Raw genomic sequence first — 20,255 nt, forward strand, 5'->3', positions numbered from 1 at the left:
TCACTTTTGCATGGGAAAACACAGAATCCTAAAAAGTTCTACACGTGCATAATTACATCACTTTTTTTGTCGACCGCAGTCATACAAAGCGGGGCACCTGGCTGACGCCCTGGGGGCAGCTCGGTTCCAAATCGAATGCAATAAACTTTCAGCCGGTGCAAAACACGCCTACACGGGCGAGATTAATCGAGCCCCCTCAATGTTGGAACACCGGAACTGCCCTCGCTCCGTACGTCTCTGGTGGTTCCCGGTGAAGCCTGGATTAGGGACAACATTTGAAAGCTTCGACATGCTAGAGGTCGCTCAGGATAGTGATCCGTTATCTAAACAAGTTACAGCTTCTGAACAAAGAGGCATATCTAAAACATTGCTGGAGTGAATGTACACCAAAGAGGTGAGGTACATTTTTATTTCAAATGTATTTTCACAATAAAAACAATCATACCAAACAGTCTTGTGTGGAAAACAACTTGAGAGAACTGATATAAAACCCAGACCAGTTTCTGTACATTGCAATTGATAAGTTGAATTAAAAATATATATATATTTACTCCCTCTGCTCCATTCCTGCCACCCACTCTAAACCCCTCCCTCCTCCTCTATTCTCACTCTCCACCCAACACTTGTGCTGTCTTTCATCTCTCCCTTATCAGTTGAGTGTGAAACCAAATATTGACAGAACAGATACTGCTCTGCTAGTCTGGGTACCACTCTGTTTAGCTATCATTCCACACCTTGTCATATGAGACAGAGTACAAGGAGTGGAATGTTAGCTACTGCTCTGCTGCCCCAAACTCAGTGCCACTGAAAATAAACTCCTCTTTACAGAGCCATCAGATTTCAGACATACAGCATCTCTCGCTCTTCCTCTTGCGTTTTCCCTCTCTCCTCCTCTATTTGAGGTCGATAAAGCGAATGTCCATGATGAGCAGTGTGTGTCTGGGGAGGGGTCTGGGGGCGGGCGAGAGCACGGTCATCACCTGTGCCTGTGTGTCCACGTTAGTCACCACAATGAACCCACACACCGGGCTCTCCAGCAAGCCCCTGCGCACCCCCCCAGCCACCTCCTCCCCCTCATCGGCACAGCTTACGCTCAGCACGTGGTGCGTGAGGTCGCGACCTGGGGTCACAGGGACTAGCTTCAGTTGGGTATCGTCCTGCGACATCCCCAGAGGAAGGCACGAATCCGGGATGGACGGCGCTCCGATCTTGTAGATGCGCACGTCAGAAAAGCGCACGTCGAAGGCGTGAGGGTAGAACGAGATGCCGCGGAAACCGTAGAAGTACTCCCGGATCTTGTCGTCCCGAACCTCGCGCCGGCAGTCTTTGGAGCGCTCCACGACCCCTCCGGATTTAGGTAGCAGCACGACTCGAACGAAGTGCGGCAGGTCCCGCTTCAGCTCATTGTAGAGCCTCTCCTGGTCCAGCACCAGAACCACATCCACCTCGAAGGCTGAGGCACAGTGGACCAGGGCCTGGTAGCCAGAACCCTTCACCCAGCCACAAGTGTTGATGATGCAGCCACCCACACTGGCTTTCCTGTTCACCTCACAGCGCTGGGAAAACACCTCAGCCAGACACGATGTCAACTAGGAGGGAGAGGAGGGGGGAGGGGGGAATATGGAAGAAAGAGCGAGAGAAATTACATACACCAGGCAGAAAGTCCATTACAAAGTTATGGGTTCATATAACCTAATACCCTAACCATAGTGGTTATCTGTGTTATCTTTCACCTTGTTGTAGAGTTTGATGTTGGTTCCTGGAGTGGTGGAGCCAAAGTGGTAGACCAGCGGAGCCTGTACTGAGTATCCCTCCTCCACGTCAGCCGGACGCTCAATACACAGCGCTGACATTGTGCCCGGGACTGACACCTGACACACACAAGACAGGAAAGCATCACGGTCATCAACAGCACTAACCAGACACAGCCAGTCAACACCATCACAGTAGTCATTGTAGAGGGGAACAGTAGCAAAGAGGCGATATGCAGTATGTACACCTCCATCCACAGACACAACATATTAATGTCTCACCCCACTCTGGCCCACGTCCAGCTCCACCAGTGTGGGCCTCCTGCCCAGCCTGACAGCGTAGCTCAGCAACAGCCTGCACACTGTCGACTTCCCCACATCTGTAGGCCCCACCACCATCACCTGGGGGACAACGTTGAAGCAACGTTTACACAACAAGAGAGCTTACACACACTGACAAAGGTCCACTTCTCACACACAGACAACCAACACTGACCCAGGTCCACTTCCCTCAGACAAAAACAGACACACAGCCGAACACTGACCCGTGGTCCTCTCTCGTTGTCTCTCTCCGCCTGTCGTCTCATCTGTTCCAGTGCAGCGTGTGTGTTCAGGTAGAGCAGCATGGGTGTGTCTTTCGATACGTACGCCACCTAGGAGAGGGAGCGAGATTGACACATTTCTGCATCCGTCACTCCTAGCAGTTACAGATACCAAGGCAGATGTTTCAGCCATGCACATATCCCCCTCCATTCATCGGTTACTCCTCCACAGCCTCTCACCTCTGTCTTCCCTGAGAGAGAAACACTGCAGCCCTGCCAGGTGAACACAGCGATCTTAGACCCCGGTGGGAACGTGTACTTCTTGTTGCGGTTGAGCTCAGAACCAAAGACTTCGGCCAATCCCGTGAGCAGCTCCAGCTGCACCTTCTCCCCAGCCTCCACCTCAAACCGCAGCTCTGTCTCTTTCTCCAGGTCGAACCTTGTCCCCCCGCCACCAGCGCCTGCCCCAGCCCCCGCACCCTCCTCACCAGTCTTCTCTGGGCCCTCAGTCGCCATGGCTGTACAGAGACAAAGGTCCGATTTAGCCTCAACAACATTGATACATCTCTGACATGGCTGCTTCATCTCTGCCATGTGATAAGTTGACGCTGGATAGGATTTATAATGTAACTGATCATTAGATGCTGCAATGTCAGATTTCAGTGGTGGTCTCTCATAAGTCATGACAGGATATGAACATCCCTGGAATTACCTATTATAGCACAAGCATAGGGCAGAGTCCTCTATTTTAGTGTTGCACAGTATACTGGTAACATGGTAATATCACGGTACCAAAACATCATGATACTAACATTTTAGAGTACCGTTTCATATGATACTACGACATTTTTCGGCCCTACCAATCTAAAGAAGCTGCTGGCGCCTGTTATGAAATGTTTATAAAGTCAGTTTAGTTAATAAATTCAGTTGGATTTAAGCAACAGCCACTAGTATGCGCCGCTCCAATAATATCCACTTCACTTTCATGCGCATATCACGTGGCAGCAATCTGCTAGCCGCATCCCCTACCAACCGTAACTCACCTGCTTCTCTCGGTCTGCTCTTCCTGCGCATCTATTCCTCCATCAGTTTTCTAAATATAATTTAGCCTTAATGGCGAGCGGGGCTGCAGACCCTGATGAGTCTTGTGTTATTGTATTTGTAAATGTGTTACACTGGAGCCGAGCGAGCAAAGTTGTGGTCCTCTGTAGCTCAGCTGGTAGAGCACGGCGCTTGTAACGCCAAGGTAGTGGGTTCGATCCCCGGGACCACCCATACACAAAAAAAAATGTATGCACGCATGACTGTAAGTCGCTTTGGATAAAAGCGTCTGCTAAATGGCATATTATTATTTTCATATTATTGATACATTGTATCATTTCATCGCGTGTTATAAGTTATCATGCAGCCTCTGAGCGCCAGAGAGGGGAATTTGAGCACATCTTCACTACAGGCATGCTTTCAGCTTTCAGCAGAGAAAACCGCTCGTCTCTAACCAAACGTTAAAAAAAATACGACCCATATTACCAGAGATTCCTCTTCTCTCTATCGGAAATTGCGCACATTTTATATAATTTCACAAACTATGTCGCAGCCCGCTAATTATTGGTTTGATAACAAACAACGTTCATTCATGTTACATAACTAGTTAACCACCTTTTAACTTCACAATAGGTCTAGGAAAATGTGATTGGCACAGGAAGAAAGAAAAAGGGCGTGCTACTCATGAGATGTGCTTCAAAGGTTGGATTCATGTAGGCCTAATGAAAGCCTAAACTAAATAAAAAAATCTATTTTTGGTGCTCTTAAAATTCTGTTTAACGCATAACGTTTTAAAAGTTGGGAGTAGTGTGTGTTTGTGGTAGAGAGGGAGACAGTATGTGAGGAAGATGTGTGTGTGTGTAAACTGAAGAGAAAGGTTTTATGCAGTGTTTTCCCTTACTGTCACGCAGATCAGTATGTATGTAACGTTATATTCCTTCCTTCCTCCAGCCAAATCACAGGTAGGCCTTTACAAATATGACCAAATCAGCCATTTTATGCAGTATTCTATTATACACTGAATAGTGTAAAGTTAACTTATGTGTTGTATTGAGTAGAAGTCTGACTTTCCGCGACAGGTTTTGGCGTGGCACATAAGCAAAACATTTTGAAAACCGGAACAAGCGTCCGGGGGACGGGGCGAACAGGACGCTGGCCACTGACATTTCCCCCCATGGTATCGTATCGTTAGTAAAATGTTGGTATCGTGACAACACTACTCTATTTACAGTAGAAGGCTCTGGTATAACCCACGGCAGAAGGGTAACGTGCCAATCGTTATACAACACTAACAATAAGTTACACGCTGAGAAGCTACAAATGCGTTGATCAAGAGGGGTGTTTCTTTCTATCCTTATATAAGAACAACTTGAAACGGCTAGGTACAAAAAAAAGTGAGCGTCTGTATAAACTCCAATATCATGCGAAAAGTAAATAACACTCGCCTGCTCAGCGCTAGCTAGTTAGCAGCTAGCTAGCTAATGTTAGCATGCAAGCCAGCTATCCGGCAATGCCTGTCTAGAACCGTACCAGTGTTAACCTGCTGAATGCATAGAACTGATATTAGTTTTTTTTTTTTTATAATCGTTTATGTGCCAACATGCTACTTACATGATAAGTAATTGGTCCTAAATACGTGTTCAAAGCGTCCTCCACCTCACCGGAGGACCACGACAGAACGATAGTTCCACAAAGAAGACGTCATGCTTCTTAGAACCAATCAGCGTCTGTGATTATGTGGTTCGTTGACCCATTTTTTAAAAGTATGAAATCCGGTTGATTTAATATGCAGTGTATGGATGTATGTATAGATATATGTGTGTATATATATGCGAGAGAAAAAAACATATGGGGGATTGGAAGTGATGAAGACAATTACATTGATGATAGTTACAATCTATCTGAAATATTAAAGCTGATCTACCCACCCCCCCCCAAAAAAAGAATTATAATATATATATATATATATATATATGCAGTGCATTTGTTGAGAAGCACAAACGCCTATGCACACATTCCATACTTTTCGAAGCAAAGACAGTAGAAGAGTATAGAAACAAACCAGCTTTATTCTCCATATATTAAAAAAATATATAAAATAACATTAGATAAGACATCTCACATTGGAAATTGATGAGTGGATACTCAGCAATAGCAGCAAATATACTGAACAAAAATATAAATCCAACATGTAAAGTGTTGGTCCTATGTTTCATCAGCTGAAATAAAATAACCCAGACATTTTCCATATGCACAAAAAAGCTTATTTCTCTTGAAATTTGTGCACCAATTTGTATACATCCCTGTTAGTGAGCATTTCTCCTTTGCCAAGATAATCCATCCACCTGACAGGTGTGGCATATCAAGAAGCTGATTAAATAGCATGATCATTACACAGGTGCACCTTGTGTTGGGGACAATAAAAGGCCACTCTAAATTTGCAGTTTTGTCACTCAACACAATGACACAGATGTGTCAAGTTTTGAGGGAGCGTGCAATTCAGTGGCGATTTTAGCATGTAAATCTTGGTAGGGCAAACAAACAAAAAAAATTGTGATGCATGCCAGCAAAGCCACTACACAACACTAAAATTATGCATTAATTGTACTATAACGGTGCCAAACGGTGCCCACAAACTGTTAGGGCCTACATAAAGCTGCCCCAACAGTAGAGTCCCAACATCTTACCACTGCTACACCTGGCTATCAGCAGAGCCTTATCTGGCAGCGAAACAGTTCATTCAGCCTCATTTACTGCCTTTAAAAAAAACGTAGCTGATATGGCTGACTTGCTTAAACAAATGTGGTTTCTACTGACAATTGAGATGTACAAACTATGGCATAAGGGGAAGACAAGTGGATAAGAGACAATGCGTAATTTCGATTAAGACATTAATGAGCGAGCTAGGACGGACGTAGTCAATATAACTATTTGTTTAGCACTTTTCAAATATACAGCGACAGAATTCAGAACATGGGCCGTTCTTACAGTGTTCTCCCTGTACACCAAGTCAGAACCATAGGATAAATAAAGGGGACATATAAGCAGACAATGAAAGCTCTTACAATATTCGATGATTACATTTCTCTAAAACAGGTTATAGGCTACATGTGCACCACCAAGTCAGAACAGTAGACAAAATTAAGAGGCGAAAATATACAAAATTATTAGGGTGAGGCACATGGGCTACTAACAGCTTACTACACAACATACACTTAGTATTACTTTCTTAGCTACAGTATACATATCTCCCTGGCATATTACATAATTTATGCAGCAGTACACAATACATTTTTGGACTCACCTTGTTATGTTGTGCTGTGCTCACTTGAACAGGAAAGTGGTGCGGTGGTCCTTCGTGGGGAAATTTTGTCATCAAAATCTGGCATTCTCTGGATTTATGGTGCTTTCAAGACAACTGGGAACTCTGAAAAAAACAAGGTCGAATCATGACGACGTCATTGATCTTCAGGTCGTAGCCCTGGAAAGAGGCCCAAGTTCCTGACTTACAATTACGAGTTGGATGACCGTTCAAAACATATTTTCCCAGTCGGAGCTCGTTTTTTCCCAGAGTTCCCAGGTGTCTTGAACTCACCGAAGTCAAGTTTTCGGCAGTTCCGTGTTTTGAGCGAGGCACAAATCATGCTTCATTGACAGCATGGCCAATGTTGAATGTTTGTCATTTTAAACTTGGAAAAGAGACCCTTACTCCCAGATTTGGGACCACACAGCCACTCCACTGAAAAGCAGGCTAGTGATTGCTTTGCAATGCTTGCAGTTAGCCACTGATTCCTTCCAAACCGCTCATTGTTGAATTTGCGATTTCCAACTTGTTGTGTAATGTTTATGTCCAGTGGCCGATGAGCACCGATACGTTTTATCTATAATTTCTCTTCATTATTTCTCTTCATATGACAAGGATTAAAAAGGATTTGCCAGTAGATTGTCAATTTGATTCATGATGATGACTGCTAGCTAAGATTTTGAAAGTATGATGTTGACATGATCAGTCCAATCAATGCTACGGTAGATATAATGTGATTTGACGTCATTTTATCTGTGGCCAATGACCTTGAGCCTTCTTGGATGTTCACTTCTAATGTAACTCTATGGCAGCACACAAGGGGCTTGAATTTTCTAGCTCTACCCTTAGACTTGGCAGTGACATACTGTCCCCACGAGTGACAGAACACTGAGCTAATCACGGCGCAACATTACCAACGCTCCGTATTTTCCGCTGTCTGCCCCACCACCAAAGAAAGCACTGAGCTAGGCTGAAACACCTGCATTTTGGAGCTGCCTTACTCAAGAAAGCAAAAACGAGACCATGTTTGTATGCAGCTTTATTAAGTTAATTATTATTATTTTTAGCTTAAAATGTGGGGCCCTGAATGACGGGTCGCCAGTGGTGCAATTGGCATGCGTACTGCAGGAATGTCCACCAGAGCTGTTGCCAGATAATTTAATGTTAATTTCTCTACCATAAGCTGCCTCCAACGTTGTTTTAGAGAATTTGGAAGTACATCCAACTGGCCTCACAACTGCAGACCACGTGTAACCATGCCAGCCCAGGACCTCCACATCCGGCTTCTTCATGGTCTGAGACCAGCCACCTGGACAGCTGATTAAACTGTGGGTTTGCACAACCGAATAATTTCTGCATAAACTGTCAGAAACCGTCTCAGGGAAGGTCACCTGTGTGCTCGTCGTCCTCAGCAGGGTCTCGACCTGACTCTTCACCTGCTCTTCACGGATGAATCCCGGTTTCAACTGTACCGGGCAGATGGCAGACCGTGTGTATGGCCTCATGTGGGCGATCGGTTTGCTGATGTCAACGTTTTGAACAGAGTGCCCCATGGTGGCGGTGGGGTTATGGTATGAGCAGGCATAAGCTACAGACAACGATCACAATTGCATTTTATCGATGGCAGTTTGAATGCACAGAGATACCGTGACAAGATCCTGAGGCCCATTGTCGTGCAATTCATCCGCCGCCTATCCTCATGTTTTAGCATGATAATGCATGGCCCCATGTCGCAAGGATATGTACACAATTCCTGGAAGGTGGAAATGTCCCAGTTCTTCCATGGCCTGCATACTCACCAGACATGTCACCCATTGAGCATGTTTGGGATTCTCTGGATCGACGTGTACGACAGCGTGTTCCAGTTCCCGCCAATATCTAGCAACTTCGCACAGCCATTGAAGAGGAGTGGGACAACATTCCACAGGTCACAATCAACAACCTGATCAACTCTATGCGAAGGAAATGTGTTGCGCTCCATGAGGCAAATGGTGGTCACCAGATACTGACTGGTTTATTGATCCACGGCCTACTTTTTTTTTAAAGGTATCTGCAGTGCTTGACTTGGGTAGGAGCTCACCGGAGCTGAGTACCGGCACCTAACATTTAATACTGCTTGAGCTCCTGTTCCTCTTACAGAATATTAGCTAAAAAGTATTGTGGAGCTCCTGCACCTTAATATAAACAGTACCGGCACCCAAAATGAGTACCAGCACTTATTTCAGTACAAGTCAAGCACTGGGTATCTGTGACCAACAGATGCATGTTGGTGAAATCCATAGATTAGGGCCTAATGAATTTATTTCATTTGACTGATTTCCTTATATGTAACTCAGTAAAATCTTTGAAATTGTTGCATGTTGCGTTTATATTTTTGTTCAGTGTATATTGTTACCCAGTGTTTCCCAAACTGTGAAACAGTAACCCTCCAGGGTAAACAAGCCAGCTCAACCTGCATCAAGCCCTTTTTGTCACATTGTGGTCATCATTATGGACAGACATGATTTTTGAAGGGGATACTCAGGGAGCTGGTATGGGTCTTACTTGGAGTACACTGACAGTATATTGAAAATATTTTGGGAACCACAGTTGTACAGTAACCTAATAGAGGAAATGTGTTGCACTGCAAAGAGACACCAGTAGAAGTCATCGTGTCCATGCCAGAGGAGCTTGACGCTTGGGTCATCAGAGGAAGGACTGGGGAGCAACCCCATTGGTCAGTCCTCATCGTTCGGCGTCCAGCTAACAAAACCTAGAGGACTGTCAGTGAAGAACAAGGATAAAGGAGAAACAGAGACTGTTTTCAAAAATGATTTTGGATCAGCGGATCATACTCATAATAGTTGAGTTAGGTAAAGCCATCTAGCTTTATGCCCGTCCAGAGGCACACCTCTACAGGAAGGAAAGATGAATGGTTAGTACAAGAAAAAGGACAGCTTCTGGGTGCCGCCGTGTCATGCCAAAGATAAACAATATCATCCGTATTTCCAGACACCTTGTCCTGCACTAAATAGCACTTTCAATTACGATTCTGTGTCCATTAGTAGAATGGATAGTAGAATCTTTCATAACATGACGTGGAAGTACTCACCTTTCCCTCCCTCCACAAGTGTGACCTCCAGGCTTTTCTTGCAGGGTTTCTGGGGGTTCTGAACCACAATGAGGTCTGGGCGGGCGGCCAGGAGGGCGTCTCGCACCCCCTCAGCACACCGCCGGTGCACATATCAGCTCTTACTGCAGAATCACAACAGAACACAGTCACTATCACAAGTTTTTATTTTCAGAGGCAATTTGTCTACGATTTTTAAGTGGTCTGTTCCTTTCCTGTACACTGATATTATCCAGATGGTACAGATAGATAGGCTATTGGTGATGGGAGTGTGGGAAATTGACTCAATGCATTTACCTAAATTGATGTGTGGTCCTAAAAGTGGTATTCTTTAGGGGGGGTGGCTGTGGATATTCCAGTATTCAATGGACCACCCTCTCCCTCTGTAGTAGTCCAAGTCCTGCTCCTCTCGTTGACCCCTCTTCACCGACCATGGTCTCCTTCTCTGTCCCCCCTTGTTGCTACCCTTGCGCTTAGAGCCTCATCCAAAACACACACACACACAAAACAACAACAAAAAGCTGCACCAACAGCACAGTCGTTGTTACAAAACTTCACATCTGCACTGTTCAAGTATTTTTGTTGTAGTAAAATGTTCAGTGGACATTTAAAAGTAGTCCTTGCGCATAGAGTTGTATGGTTTAACTTTTCAATCATTGTTAAAAAAAAAAAAAAATGTAAAGTGAAAAATCTTATTCTCAGCATTACTCTTAACGTGGAATTGCCTGACTAAATATCAATTTAGGTGCCATCATTTGTACGGCTTAAAATAGCAGTGATTAAAATAGAAAGACTGACAGGACAGGCATCAAATAAATAATGTAGGAGGAACATCTGGGGAGATAAGGTTTACATTGGAATAAGAGAAAATCCTAAATAAAACAGAAGTGATGGAGGTGCAAGAGAGACCGAGTGCGTCAGATAGGTGTTTGTGTCCTCTGCTAAATTTAGAGTTAATATGATATTTTACGAATAGCAGTTAATCCCAAATTCCATTCACAGCCAGCCAGGCACATGTCAGACACGTGGAATGTGTCAGAGTACATGTTACCTATTTCAAAATGATGCCAACTTTCCAAACCAAAACAACATGACACACTGAAGAAAATGTAGAAACAATCTTTATTCTTCATAGACAAACAAAAGCAGATGAAATATTTTACAGCATTATTGGATAATATGAACAAGAAGTGAACACAACCGTAAAAGCAGCAATATTGTAAAAGAGGGACAGTGAGAGACACAATTAGATGTCACCGTGTATACAGGCCAGAGGAGTTTGACGCTTGGGTCATCAGAGGAAGGACTGGGGAGCAACCCGGTTGGTCAGTCCTCATCATTCTGCGTCCAGCTGCTACAAACCCTGTATGACTGGCTGCAAAGAACAAAAGGAGAATTCACAATTTTAGCCAAAAATTCTCATGGACAATTGGATAATGGTATATTTGATCCAGTCAAATAAGTGGATTGTATTGATTTAGTGCTTTTCTCTTTGTCTCAGTGTTATTACTGGCTCTAGTAGCCAAACCCTCTCAACCAGTTGGTCTATTTCAATGGCTTTCTTTCTATCAAAGTTTGGGTCAATCCGATTAGAATTTAGTCAGTTGAATTGATTCTGCCTATACAGACCATCAAAGGTGTCTATTCAGTCTTCAGTGCCTTCGCCAAGGCAGAAACTACAACTTTAGGCTCAGGAAACTTCAGCTTGCGAGGCGGGCCTTTCTTTATGCCTGACCACAGACACACCTCTGTAGTAGATGAGAGCAATAGATTAGACAAAAGAAAGGCGTGAAGTAGAGAAGACATTTCACACAGGTAAATCCCTAGACGTCCTCACCTTTCTCTCCTTCAACCAGCTTCACTTCAAAACTTTTACTCCGAGGCTTCTGGGGGTTCAGAACCACAGTGAGGTCTGGGCGGGCAGCCAGGAGGGCAACTCTGACCTCCTCGGCATTACGCCCGTACACTCGTCAGCTTTTACTGCAGAAAGACAGAACAGTGAGAGTTAGTTAACTGGTTATGCTTTCCTGCAGCAGAGATGTAGCTTATTTCTTTGCCCTTCAAATTGTACTAATTGGGTAAAAGCAAAAACCTACAGAAGGGTTGCTCTCCAGGAACAGCGTTGGAGACCCCTGAGCTATTTGCATGCCAGATTATGCCATTTTCATATGACTGACACTGGAATACAATGTCCAATGAATTTATATTTTGTCATCTTTTTCGTCACTCAAATGTATTGGTGTGTTCAGTTCTCACCAGTGTTCAATGACCACCCTCTGGCCCTCTGTGACAATCTCCGGGTGGTCGTCCTCTCCTTTACCCCTCTTCCCCTCCGCAGCCACGGACGACTCCTCCGTCTCCACCTCCGCGCTTGCCTTGCGCTTCAAAACACGACCTGTCCAACAACAGGCAGTGGGGTTGGCCAGAGAGGAAAAAGCGAATCGAGGTTTCACTCTAGCCTAAATTTGCGTTTCTATGCGCTTATTTTGGACCTAACTTGTCGCCTGCCTTCCCGCCTTTGGGACAACGACTCCCATTGTTAGGGCGGAGACATGAGCATCTCGTCATATATACAGATCTCTGGGTTAGCTACTGTGAAAGTCAACAAGCTAGTTAGCTAATCTGTCCCTACATTGCTAATGTAGCTAGCTAGTTCGGAGTTGTCTGTCTCTGCTTTAGTGTCTAGCAATTTATCTTTTAATTCAGTGAAAACTTATTTCCTTAGTGCAACTTTATGACTAAGATAGATTTCAAAAGCGTTTGATGTTGTATGGTTTACCTGCTTTAGCACGGGACGCCATTGCTGTTATTGATATTGTGTAATAGTGAACTTTCGCGCGTTTTGCGGGTTTGGAATAGGTTTCTTCTTCTTAGGTGGAGTTTAACTGTGGTTGGCATCCAATATATTGCATTACCGCCCCCAACTGACCTATAATATAAATCCATTACACTTTGTGATACAAAATGGTAAAAGGGGAAACGGGAAAAATAAAATTAAAATATATTTTGAATTACCCTACCAACTAAACCTACACACATTAAAACCCACCACCTTATTCCACGACTTTAACCCTATATGATCGTACCCCAGGCCAACAACCTGAGAGGACAGGACACTACCACTCAACACACCCTGTAACTTTTCTGAAGTCAAAACTAGTACCCCCAGGTACTTCTCTGCAGCTGCCACCACGACATCTATTTTCTGTGACTTAAGTTCCATGTCTGTGATACAGTTGATACCCATTGCTATGAACACTAAGAAGCCAACCTTACTGAAATATATATATCACTCATTGGCCTATCCCTCTGTTCTGGCACAGATCTACTATTCAAATGGATCCTCTCAGTATCCCTCACGCTTGATCCACCCTCCTCTACTTTCTTCACTGCCTCAGCATACGACACCTTCTGACTACTCTGACCCTGGCCACCTCAACCTGCCTCTCTCTCAGCGGACACCTCCAATCCCCAGCAACATGGGCAGCCCTACAGTTGACACACACAACTTTTTTGACCGAAACTACACATTCCTCTGTCCAATGTCCTCCTGCACACTTCCCACATCTTAGAATCTCCCTCCTACACACTGATGTGACACCTATAACACCACCACTGTATTCGGCATAAAAGCTCTAACAGCATAACTCATATATCATAACGTTACTTTGTCAGGTAAAGACTCTGAATCAAAGCTCAAAAGAACAGACTGTGTCACCTCTATTTCACAACGCTCCCCACCGGATCTGCGTTGCACCAAACGGCAGGCGTCACAAACACCAGGAATCTTCAACATAAATTGCTCCACCTCCACACCTAACACTACCCCAGAAATCACTTCCTTCAATGGTGCCCTGTACCTAAGCGCAAAGCAAGATACAGGTCTTTCACCAAGTTGCGTCGCACGAAGCGCCTGCTCCCTCTGATCTGAAGAAACACAAACAAACATCATAAGTCAACTTCGGGTTACCTTCTCCGACTCAACAGCACCCACCATCTTTTCCACCCAACCTGAAACCAACCATGGAGCAGCCAAAAGGCCTGGTTCAACCCTCTTCAAAAATCTCACTCCCACTGGACCAAACGTACCTTCAGTGGCCCAACTGTTTAGCTAAAAAAATATATATATATATATATATATATATATACAGCTCAAAAAAATAAAGGGAACACTTAAACAAAACAATGTAACTCCAAGTCAATCAAACTTCTGTGAAATCAAACTGTCCACTTAGGAAGCAACACTGATTGACAATACATTTCACATGCTGTTGTGCAAATGGAATAGACAACAGGTGGAAATTATAGGCAATTAGCAAGACACCCCCAATAAAGGACTGGTTTTGCAGGTGGTGACCACAGACCACTTCTCAGTTCATATGCTTCCTGGCTGATGTTTTGGTCACTTTTGAATGCTGGCGGTGCTTTCACTCTAGTGGTAGCATGAGACGGAGTCTACAACTCACACAAGTGGCTCAGGTAGTGCAGCTCATCCAGGATGGCACATCAATGCGAGCTGTGGCAAGAAGGTTTGCTGTGTCTGTCAGCGTAGTGTCCAGAGCATGGAGGCGCTACCAGGAGACAGGCCAGTACATCAGGAGACGTGGAGGAGGCCGTAGGAGGGCAACAACCCAGCAGCAGGACTGCTACCTCCGCCTTTGTGCAAGGAGGAGCAGGAGGAGCACTGCCAGAGCCCTGCAAAATGACCTCCAGCAGGCCACAAATGTGCATGTGTCTGCTTAAATGGTCAGAAACAGACTCCAAGAGGGTGGTATGAGGGCCCGACATCCACAGGTGGGGGTTGTGCTTACAGCCCAACACCGTGCAGGACGTTTGGCATTTGCCAGAGAACACCAAGATTGGCAAATTCGCCACTGGCGCCCTGTGCTCTTCACAGATGAAAGCAGGTTCACACTGAGCACATGTAACAGACGTGACAGAGTCTGGAGACGCCGTAGAGAACGTTCTGCTGCCTGCAACATCCTCCAGCATGACCGGTTTGGCGGTGGGTCAGTCATGGTGTGGGGTGGCATTTCTTTGGGGGGCCGCACAGCCCTCCATGTGCTCGCCAGAGGTAGCCTGACTGCCATTAGGTACCGAGATGAGATCCTCAGACCCCTTGTGAGACCATATGCTGGTGCAGTTGGCCCTGGGTTCCTCCTAATGCAAGAAAATGCTAGACCTCATGTGGCTGGAGTGTGTCAGCAGTTCCTGCAAGAGGAAGGCATTGATGCTATGGACCGCCCGTTCCCCAGACCTGAATCCAATTGAGCACATCTGAGACATCATGTCTCGCTCCTTCCACCAACGCCACGTTGCACCACAGACTGTCCAGGAGTTGGCGGATGCTTTAGTCCAGGTCTGGGAGGAGGTCCCTCAGGAGACCATCCGCCACCTCATCAGGAGCATGCCCAGGCGTTGTAGGGAGGTCATACAGGCACGTGGAGGCCACACACACTACTGAGCCTCATTTTGACTTGTTTTAAGGACATTACATCAAAGTTGGATCAGCCTGTAGTGTGGTTTTCCACTTAAATCTTTAGGGTGACTCCAAATCCAGACCTCCACGGGTTGATACATTTGATTTCCATTGATCATTTTTGTGTGATTTTGTTGTCAGCACATTCAACTATGTAAAGAAAAAAGTATTTAATAAGATTATTTCATTCATTCAGATCTACGATGTGTTATTTTAGTGTTCCCTTAATTTTTTTGAGCAGTATATATATATATATATATATATATATATATATATATATATATATATATATATATATATATATATATATATATACAGTACATGTACCAGTCTAAACTTTGGACACACATACTCATTCAAGGGTTTTTCTTTATTTTTACTATTTTCTACATTGTAGAATAATAGTGAAGACATCAAAAACTATGAAATAACACATATGGAATCATGTTGACTAAATAGTGTGGTCTACAGCTTATCATGAGATACTCTACCTCAGGCAAGCAAAACCTCAAGACTTCCTTTTGTATTAGATTTTATGCACCAGCTGTTGTTTACAAATATACACAGACCACCATCCCTTGTCTTACCGGAGTCAGCCGTTCTATCCTGCCGATGTAGCTTATATCCCGTCAGCTGTATGTTGTCCATGTCGTCGTTCAGCCACGACTTGGTGAAACATAATATATTACAGTTTTTAATGTGCCGTTGGTAGGATATCCTTAGTCTTAGGTCATCCAATTTGTTCTCAAATGATTGAACATTGGCTAATAGGATTGATGGAAGAGGCAGTTTACTTGCTTGCTGTCAGATCCTTACAAGGCACCCTGACCTACGTCCACGATGTCTCCGTCTCTTTCTCATGCGAACGGCCTTGTCGGGTGTCTGTAGGATATCCTTCGCGTCCAACTCTTTTAAGAAAAAATATTTGTCCAATACGAGGTAAGTAATCGCTGTCCTGATATCCAGAAGCTCTTTTTGGTGGCAGAAACATTATGTACAGAATAAATGACAATTAACGCGAAAAAACACACATAATAGTACAATTGGTTAGAGGGCTGTAAAATGGCAGCCATCTTCTCTGGCGCCATTCTGAAAGATCCAACGAGACTCCAGCTATAACTCCTTTGGCAGGCGCCCTGCTCCGAAGATCAATACATGTTACTTCTGACGTGGTCAATTTTGTCAGATCCAGTGCACGCTTCTTCTGTTTTGGCTAACACAGTTAGCCAAAACAAGGCAGCTTCTAGTCACCTTGATTGGATCTTTCCCACTGCTTTCTTCATAGTCCTCAATATTACAAATGGATTTCCCAAATTAATCTCCTAGTCCAAAAAACGCAGCCCAATAAGAAATGCATTATGGGACCGGTCCTTGTCTTCTACTACAACTTTTGCTCATTTTGTTCCGTTCTTTGATTTCACTATTTTCCATTCATTATCACACACTTCACTTGCAGCACTTTCGGATTCAAGCACAGTCTCCATTTCCTCTTCCACCCTGCCTATCCCCCGCCCCGTCCTGTCTCCACCTGTTCACCATCTTGTCCAATGGGCTATTCCAATGTGAGGTTCAAGGGGTTTTTCATTCTGGTTGTGTCACACCCTGATCTGTTTCACCTGTCTTTGTGATTGTCTCCACCCCCCTCCTGGTGTCGCCCATCTTCCCCATTATCCCCAGTGTATTTATACCTGTGTTCTCTGTTTGTCTGTTGCTAGATTGTTTTGTTTCGTCAAGCCAACCAGCATTTTTCCCCTTGCGCCTTTCTTTCTCAAGTTCCTGTTTTCTAGTTTTTCAGTTTTGACCATTCTGCCTGCACTGACCCTGAGCATGCCTGCTGTTCTGTACCTTGTCACACCACCCTGGATTATTGACCTCTGCCTGGCCTGGCCCTGAGACTGCCTGCCGTTCTGTACCTTTTGGACTCTGATCTGGATTACTGACCTCTGCCTGCCCTTGACCTGTCGTTTGCCTGCCCCCTGTTTTTGTAATAAACTTTTGTTACTTCGACACTGTCTGGATCTGGGTTTTCTCCTGAAACGTTATAGGTTGTGGACAAAACCATTCCAGAAAGTGGGGTTGTGAACTTCAGCTAAGATTCATGGAGGTGCTTCTGTCACCTAAAATAGAAGTTGGCTGACAAAGATAATCTAGGATTTTGCTAATTTATAAAGGAATATAAGACTTCACAGATTGGCAACACAGGCGAGAGGGTCAGGTCTGGAAAAATGAGAAGTGATGGAGGTAGGCCTAGAGAAATGTGATAGAAAGATGGAGTGAACGAAATGGGTGTGTTTGTTTCCTCTTTCTGCTAAATTGAGATTAAATATGATATCACAGGAATAGCAGCCCAATTCACAGTGCCAAGCACGTTTAGTCATTTCCATTCTAATTAACACAAAGACTGTCTCAGAGCGTCACTGCTTCCGTTAGTACCAAAAAGGAAGGGACTCACAAAGAGTGAGGCGAGGTGAGACTAACTCATAATACAGTCACAGACCCACACAGTCACACAGTCACACTTTCTTTCTTTCTTTCTTTCTTTTGTCGTATCGGGAGAATGGTGGCCATTATTGCTGTCAACAAAGAGTCCGTTCAAGCTGCATCGTGTTAGAGGCTTTTATTAAAATCACGAGGTTACAGCATAAATTACAGACCCGCGGTGTGTCTGGAGAACGGCGTCCTAGATTGTCATGGCCGTTCCGCCCTTTCTGTAGTCTAGCCCCTATTTATAGACAATGCAAAAAGATGCTCCCTCTTCTGGCCAATCACCAGTCCCCCCTGTCTACAACACACTTCCTGTCTGTTTGTATGTGGCGTTACACCTAAAACATTCCCTCTTGATACTAACATAAACAACATTCCATTTCTTCATGAAAAACATTTAACAAAGACATAATCTTAATACACTACATTTCCCCCCTTCGAGACGAACTAAACGTCTCGAAACCAAACAGAATAGGATTATGACTAGTAACAATTTATCTTATTGAGTATCTTTAACCTTAAACCAAAACATTCTCCTCTAGAGTGTAAATATCTTTCTATGAAATATGAATAACTGTTTATGAAGTGTGAATACATTACTATGAATTATGAATAAATCTTTATGGAGTGTAAGAGCGAAAAACTGTCCGGCAACCTTCCATCCATCAATCAAGACAGTAAAATTCTCTCACGGTCCCTCTGCCCCAGGCAACCACCTCGGTACTCCTGATAAACTCATAAACCATGTAAATGCATTTGAAAGTATGATGCAATTAAATACACATGTAAGCCCCTGCAAATAAAATCCTATCCAAAAACATCCACTGTAAGGCTGGTCAACCCATAGGACCTTACAGTGAATCTCTCCCTGCCTAGACTTCCTGTCCCTTTCCATCACGAAATAAACAAAAACATCTAAGATCCTCACATGTATCCAATTACATCAAATATCATTCTACAAAAATTAATCCCTAAGGCTATGACACAAATTATGTATTACACATGTCTATATTTCATTGCAGACACTGGAATGTAGTCCACTACACTTAATCTCCCCTTAGTCTCCTCTTCCAATGGACTTGTTGATGATGGAATCGGCCACACCCTCCTTGTTTCATCTCCTCCAGTCATATTGTCCCTTCATATTGTCCTTGTTTGAGTCACATGTTCCCCCAAATGCTTCTGGAAGAAAAGAAAAGAAACGACCAAACAGTATCTTTTGCAAAACAAACACTTTCAAATTAAACATCAATATCCACTAAGAATATAAAAATGATATATAAATGATGTATGAATCACATAAACCTATTCCCCCCTTTGATTCATAAATCATACTACAAATCACACTAATATTGGATTTTTTTTTTTGAAAAATCATCAACTCATAAAAAATGATATTTATCCATTCAGTTCTACTTGTCCATCTTCCTCCAGATCAGGAACAGTCAACACCGGCATCTGAGTGTTGTCTCCAGGCATCACTCTCCAACCTATCTCAATATCATAGCTTTCTCAAAGGTCAGTAACAAATTACAAACATCACACACAGTGTTATCAAAGCTGCCATTAAAATGTAACCCATCACTGCCCCTACTGGCCTAACTGATCTTGCAACCAAGTCTTCTCAGATCTCCCAAATGCATCCCTTATATTCTTCAATGCATATATAACCCCTAGTGATAATATCTGAACTATCTGGACTCAAAGTATCTACTAATATTATCAATATGATCTTTCCAAATGTTACACCATACCATGGAAAAAGACCAAGTCCCCACTTCTCTCCCAGACTTATTCTCCAATGGTAGGCTTCAAGATTATTAAATTTAGCCATGTCTCTTTTCACCCTATTTTCAACAGTAGTTTCAGATTGATCTGTGTTCGGTGCTACTCCTCGTCTAATGGTAAAAACCTCATATGGAAGCTTCAACGTTGACATATAACAATATCCTGTCTATCCATAGGGTAAGAATATATATGCTTTATCACCACAAACCCTCCAAATATCTCTAAAATTCCCCATAGTCACATTGTCAGTCAAAAGCTAATCTTTTAATCTTCAAAGTCCTGCTTTTCTTACTAACTGAAACATAAAAAATAACATTATATTTCTCATTACTACCCTTACCTCATATGTTTTATTAGAACAAAACAACTTTTAACCCTCAATGGTTACACCTTTAATGATTCAGGATTCGCTGTTACCTGATTTTCCTACCGTCTACAAATTCCCATAGGGTAATTCATTTAACCAAGAATACCTAAACCTAGGCTTAAACAAATGTTTTGACAACGACATTATTTTATCTGTCAATGACTGTTGCTGATACCACAGTCATGACAAAGCATAAGACTGACCCAAACCTGATAGAGGTCGCGCGACCGTCTCTAACATGTTTGGTGCTGGAATTCTCAACAGACATGGACCCTCAAGATTCCTCACTGATCTTACAGAATGAGTTAATCTATCTCTAATTTCCACAACAGAAGAACGAGCGGTACTGATCAGATACCTCTCCCTGTCTGTCATCAAAATCAAAGACCT

General features: G+C 43.6%; 2 protein-coding genes across 2 annotated transcripts; both read right to left on the reverse strand.

Annotated features, from left to right (window-relative positions):
• Positions 1–371: 371 nt before the first annotated feature.
• On the reverse strand, positions 372–5,035 carry LOC121533831 (polyribonucleotide 5'-hydroxyl-kinase Clp1). The gene is made up of 6 exons (XM_041840116.2): positions 4,946–5,035; positions 2,534–2,811; positions 2,297–2,404; positions 2,034–2,153; positions 1,734–1,871; positions 372–1,589 (listed from the first exon to the last, which is right to left on the reverse strand). Exons 2-6 carry the CDS (start codon positions 2,807–2,809, stop codon positions 894–896), a joined length of 1,338 nt encoding a protein of 445 aa, XP_041696050.1. The 5' UTR covers positions 2,810–2,811; positions 4,946–5,035; the 3' UTR covers positions 372–893.
• Positions 5,036–10,850: 5,815 nt separating this feature from the next.
• On the reverse strand, positions 10,851–12,602 carry selenoh (selenoprotein H). The gene is made up of 5 exons (XM_041844511.2): positions 12,527–12,602; positions 12,004–12,142; positions 11,585–11,727; positions 11,377–11,495; positions 10,851–11,122 (listed from the first exon to the last, which is right to left on the reverse strand). The coding sequence occupies exons 1-4, from the start codon at positions 12,546–12,548 to the stop codon at positions 11,389–11,391; spliced, it is 411 nt and encodes a 136-aa protein (XP_041700445.2). The 5' UTR covers positions 12,549–12,602; the 3' UTR covers positions 10,851–11,122; positions 11,377–11,388.
• Positions 12,603–20,255: the final 7,653 nt, after the last annotated feature.

This window comes from Coregonus clupeaformis, chromosome 2 (genome assembly GCF_020615455.1).
Source record: "Coregonus clupeaformis isolate EN_2021a chromosome 2, ASM2061545v1, whole genome shotgun sequence".
Taxonomy (NCBI): Eukaryota; Metazoa; Chordata; class Actinopteri; order Salmoniformes; family Salmonidae; genus Coregonus; species Coregonus clupeaformis.

Excerpts from the sequence above, each read along its gene's own strand:
- LOC121533831 (XM_041840116.2), bottom strand. The coding sequence starts at position 2,809 with ATGGCGACTGAGGGCCCAGAGAAGACTGGTGAGGAGGGTGCGGGGGCT. Across the intron at positions 2,405-2,533 it reads CTCTCTCAGGGAAGACAGAG|GTGGCGTACGTATCGAAAGA; the intron begins GTGAGAGGCTGT and ends TCCCTCTCCTAG. Across the intron at positions 2,154-2,296 it reads ACAACGAGAGAGGACCACGG|GTGATGGTGGTGGGGCCTAC; the intron begins GTCAGTGTTCGG and ends GTTGTCCCCCAG.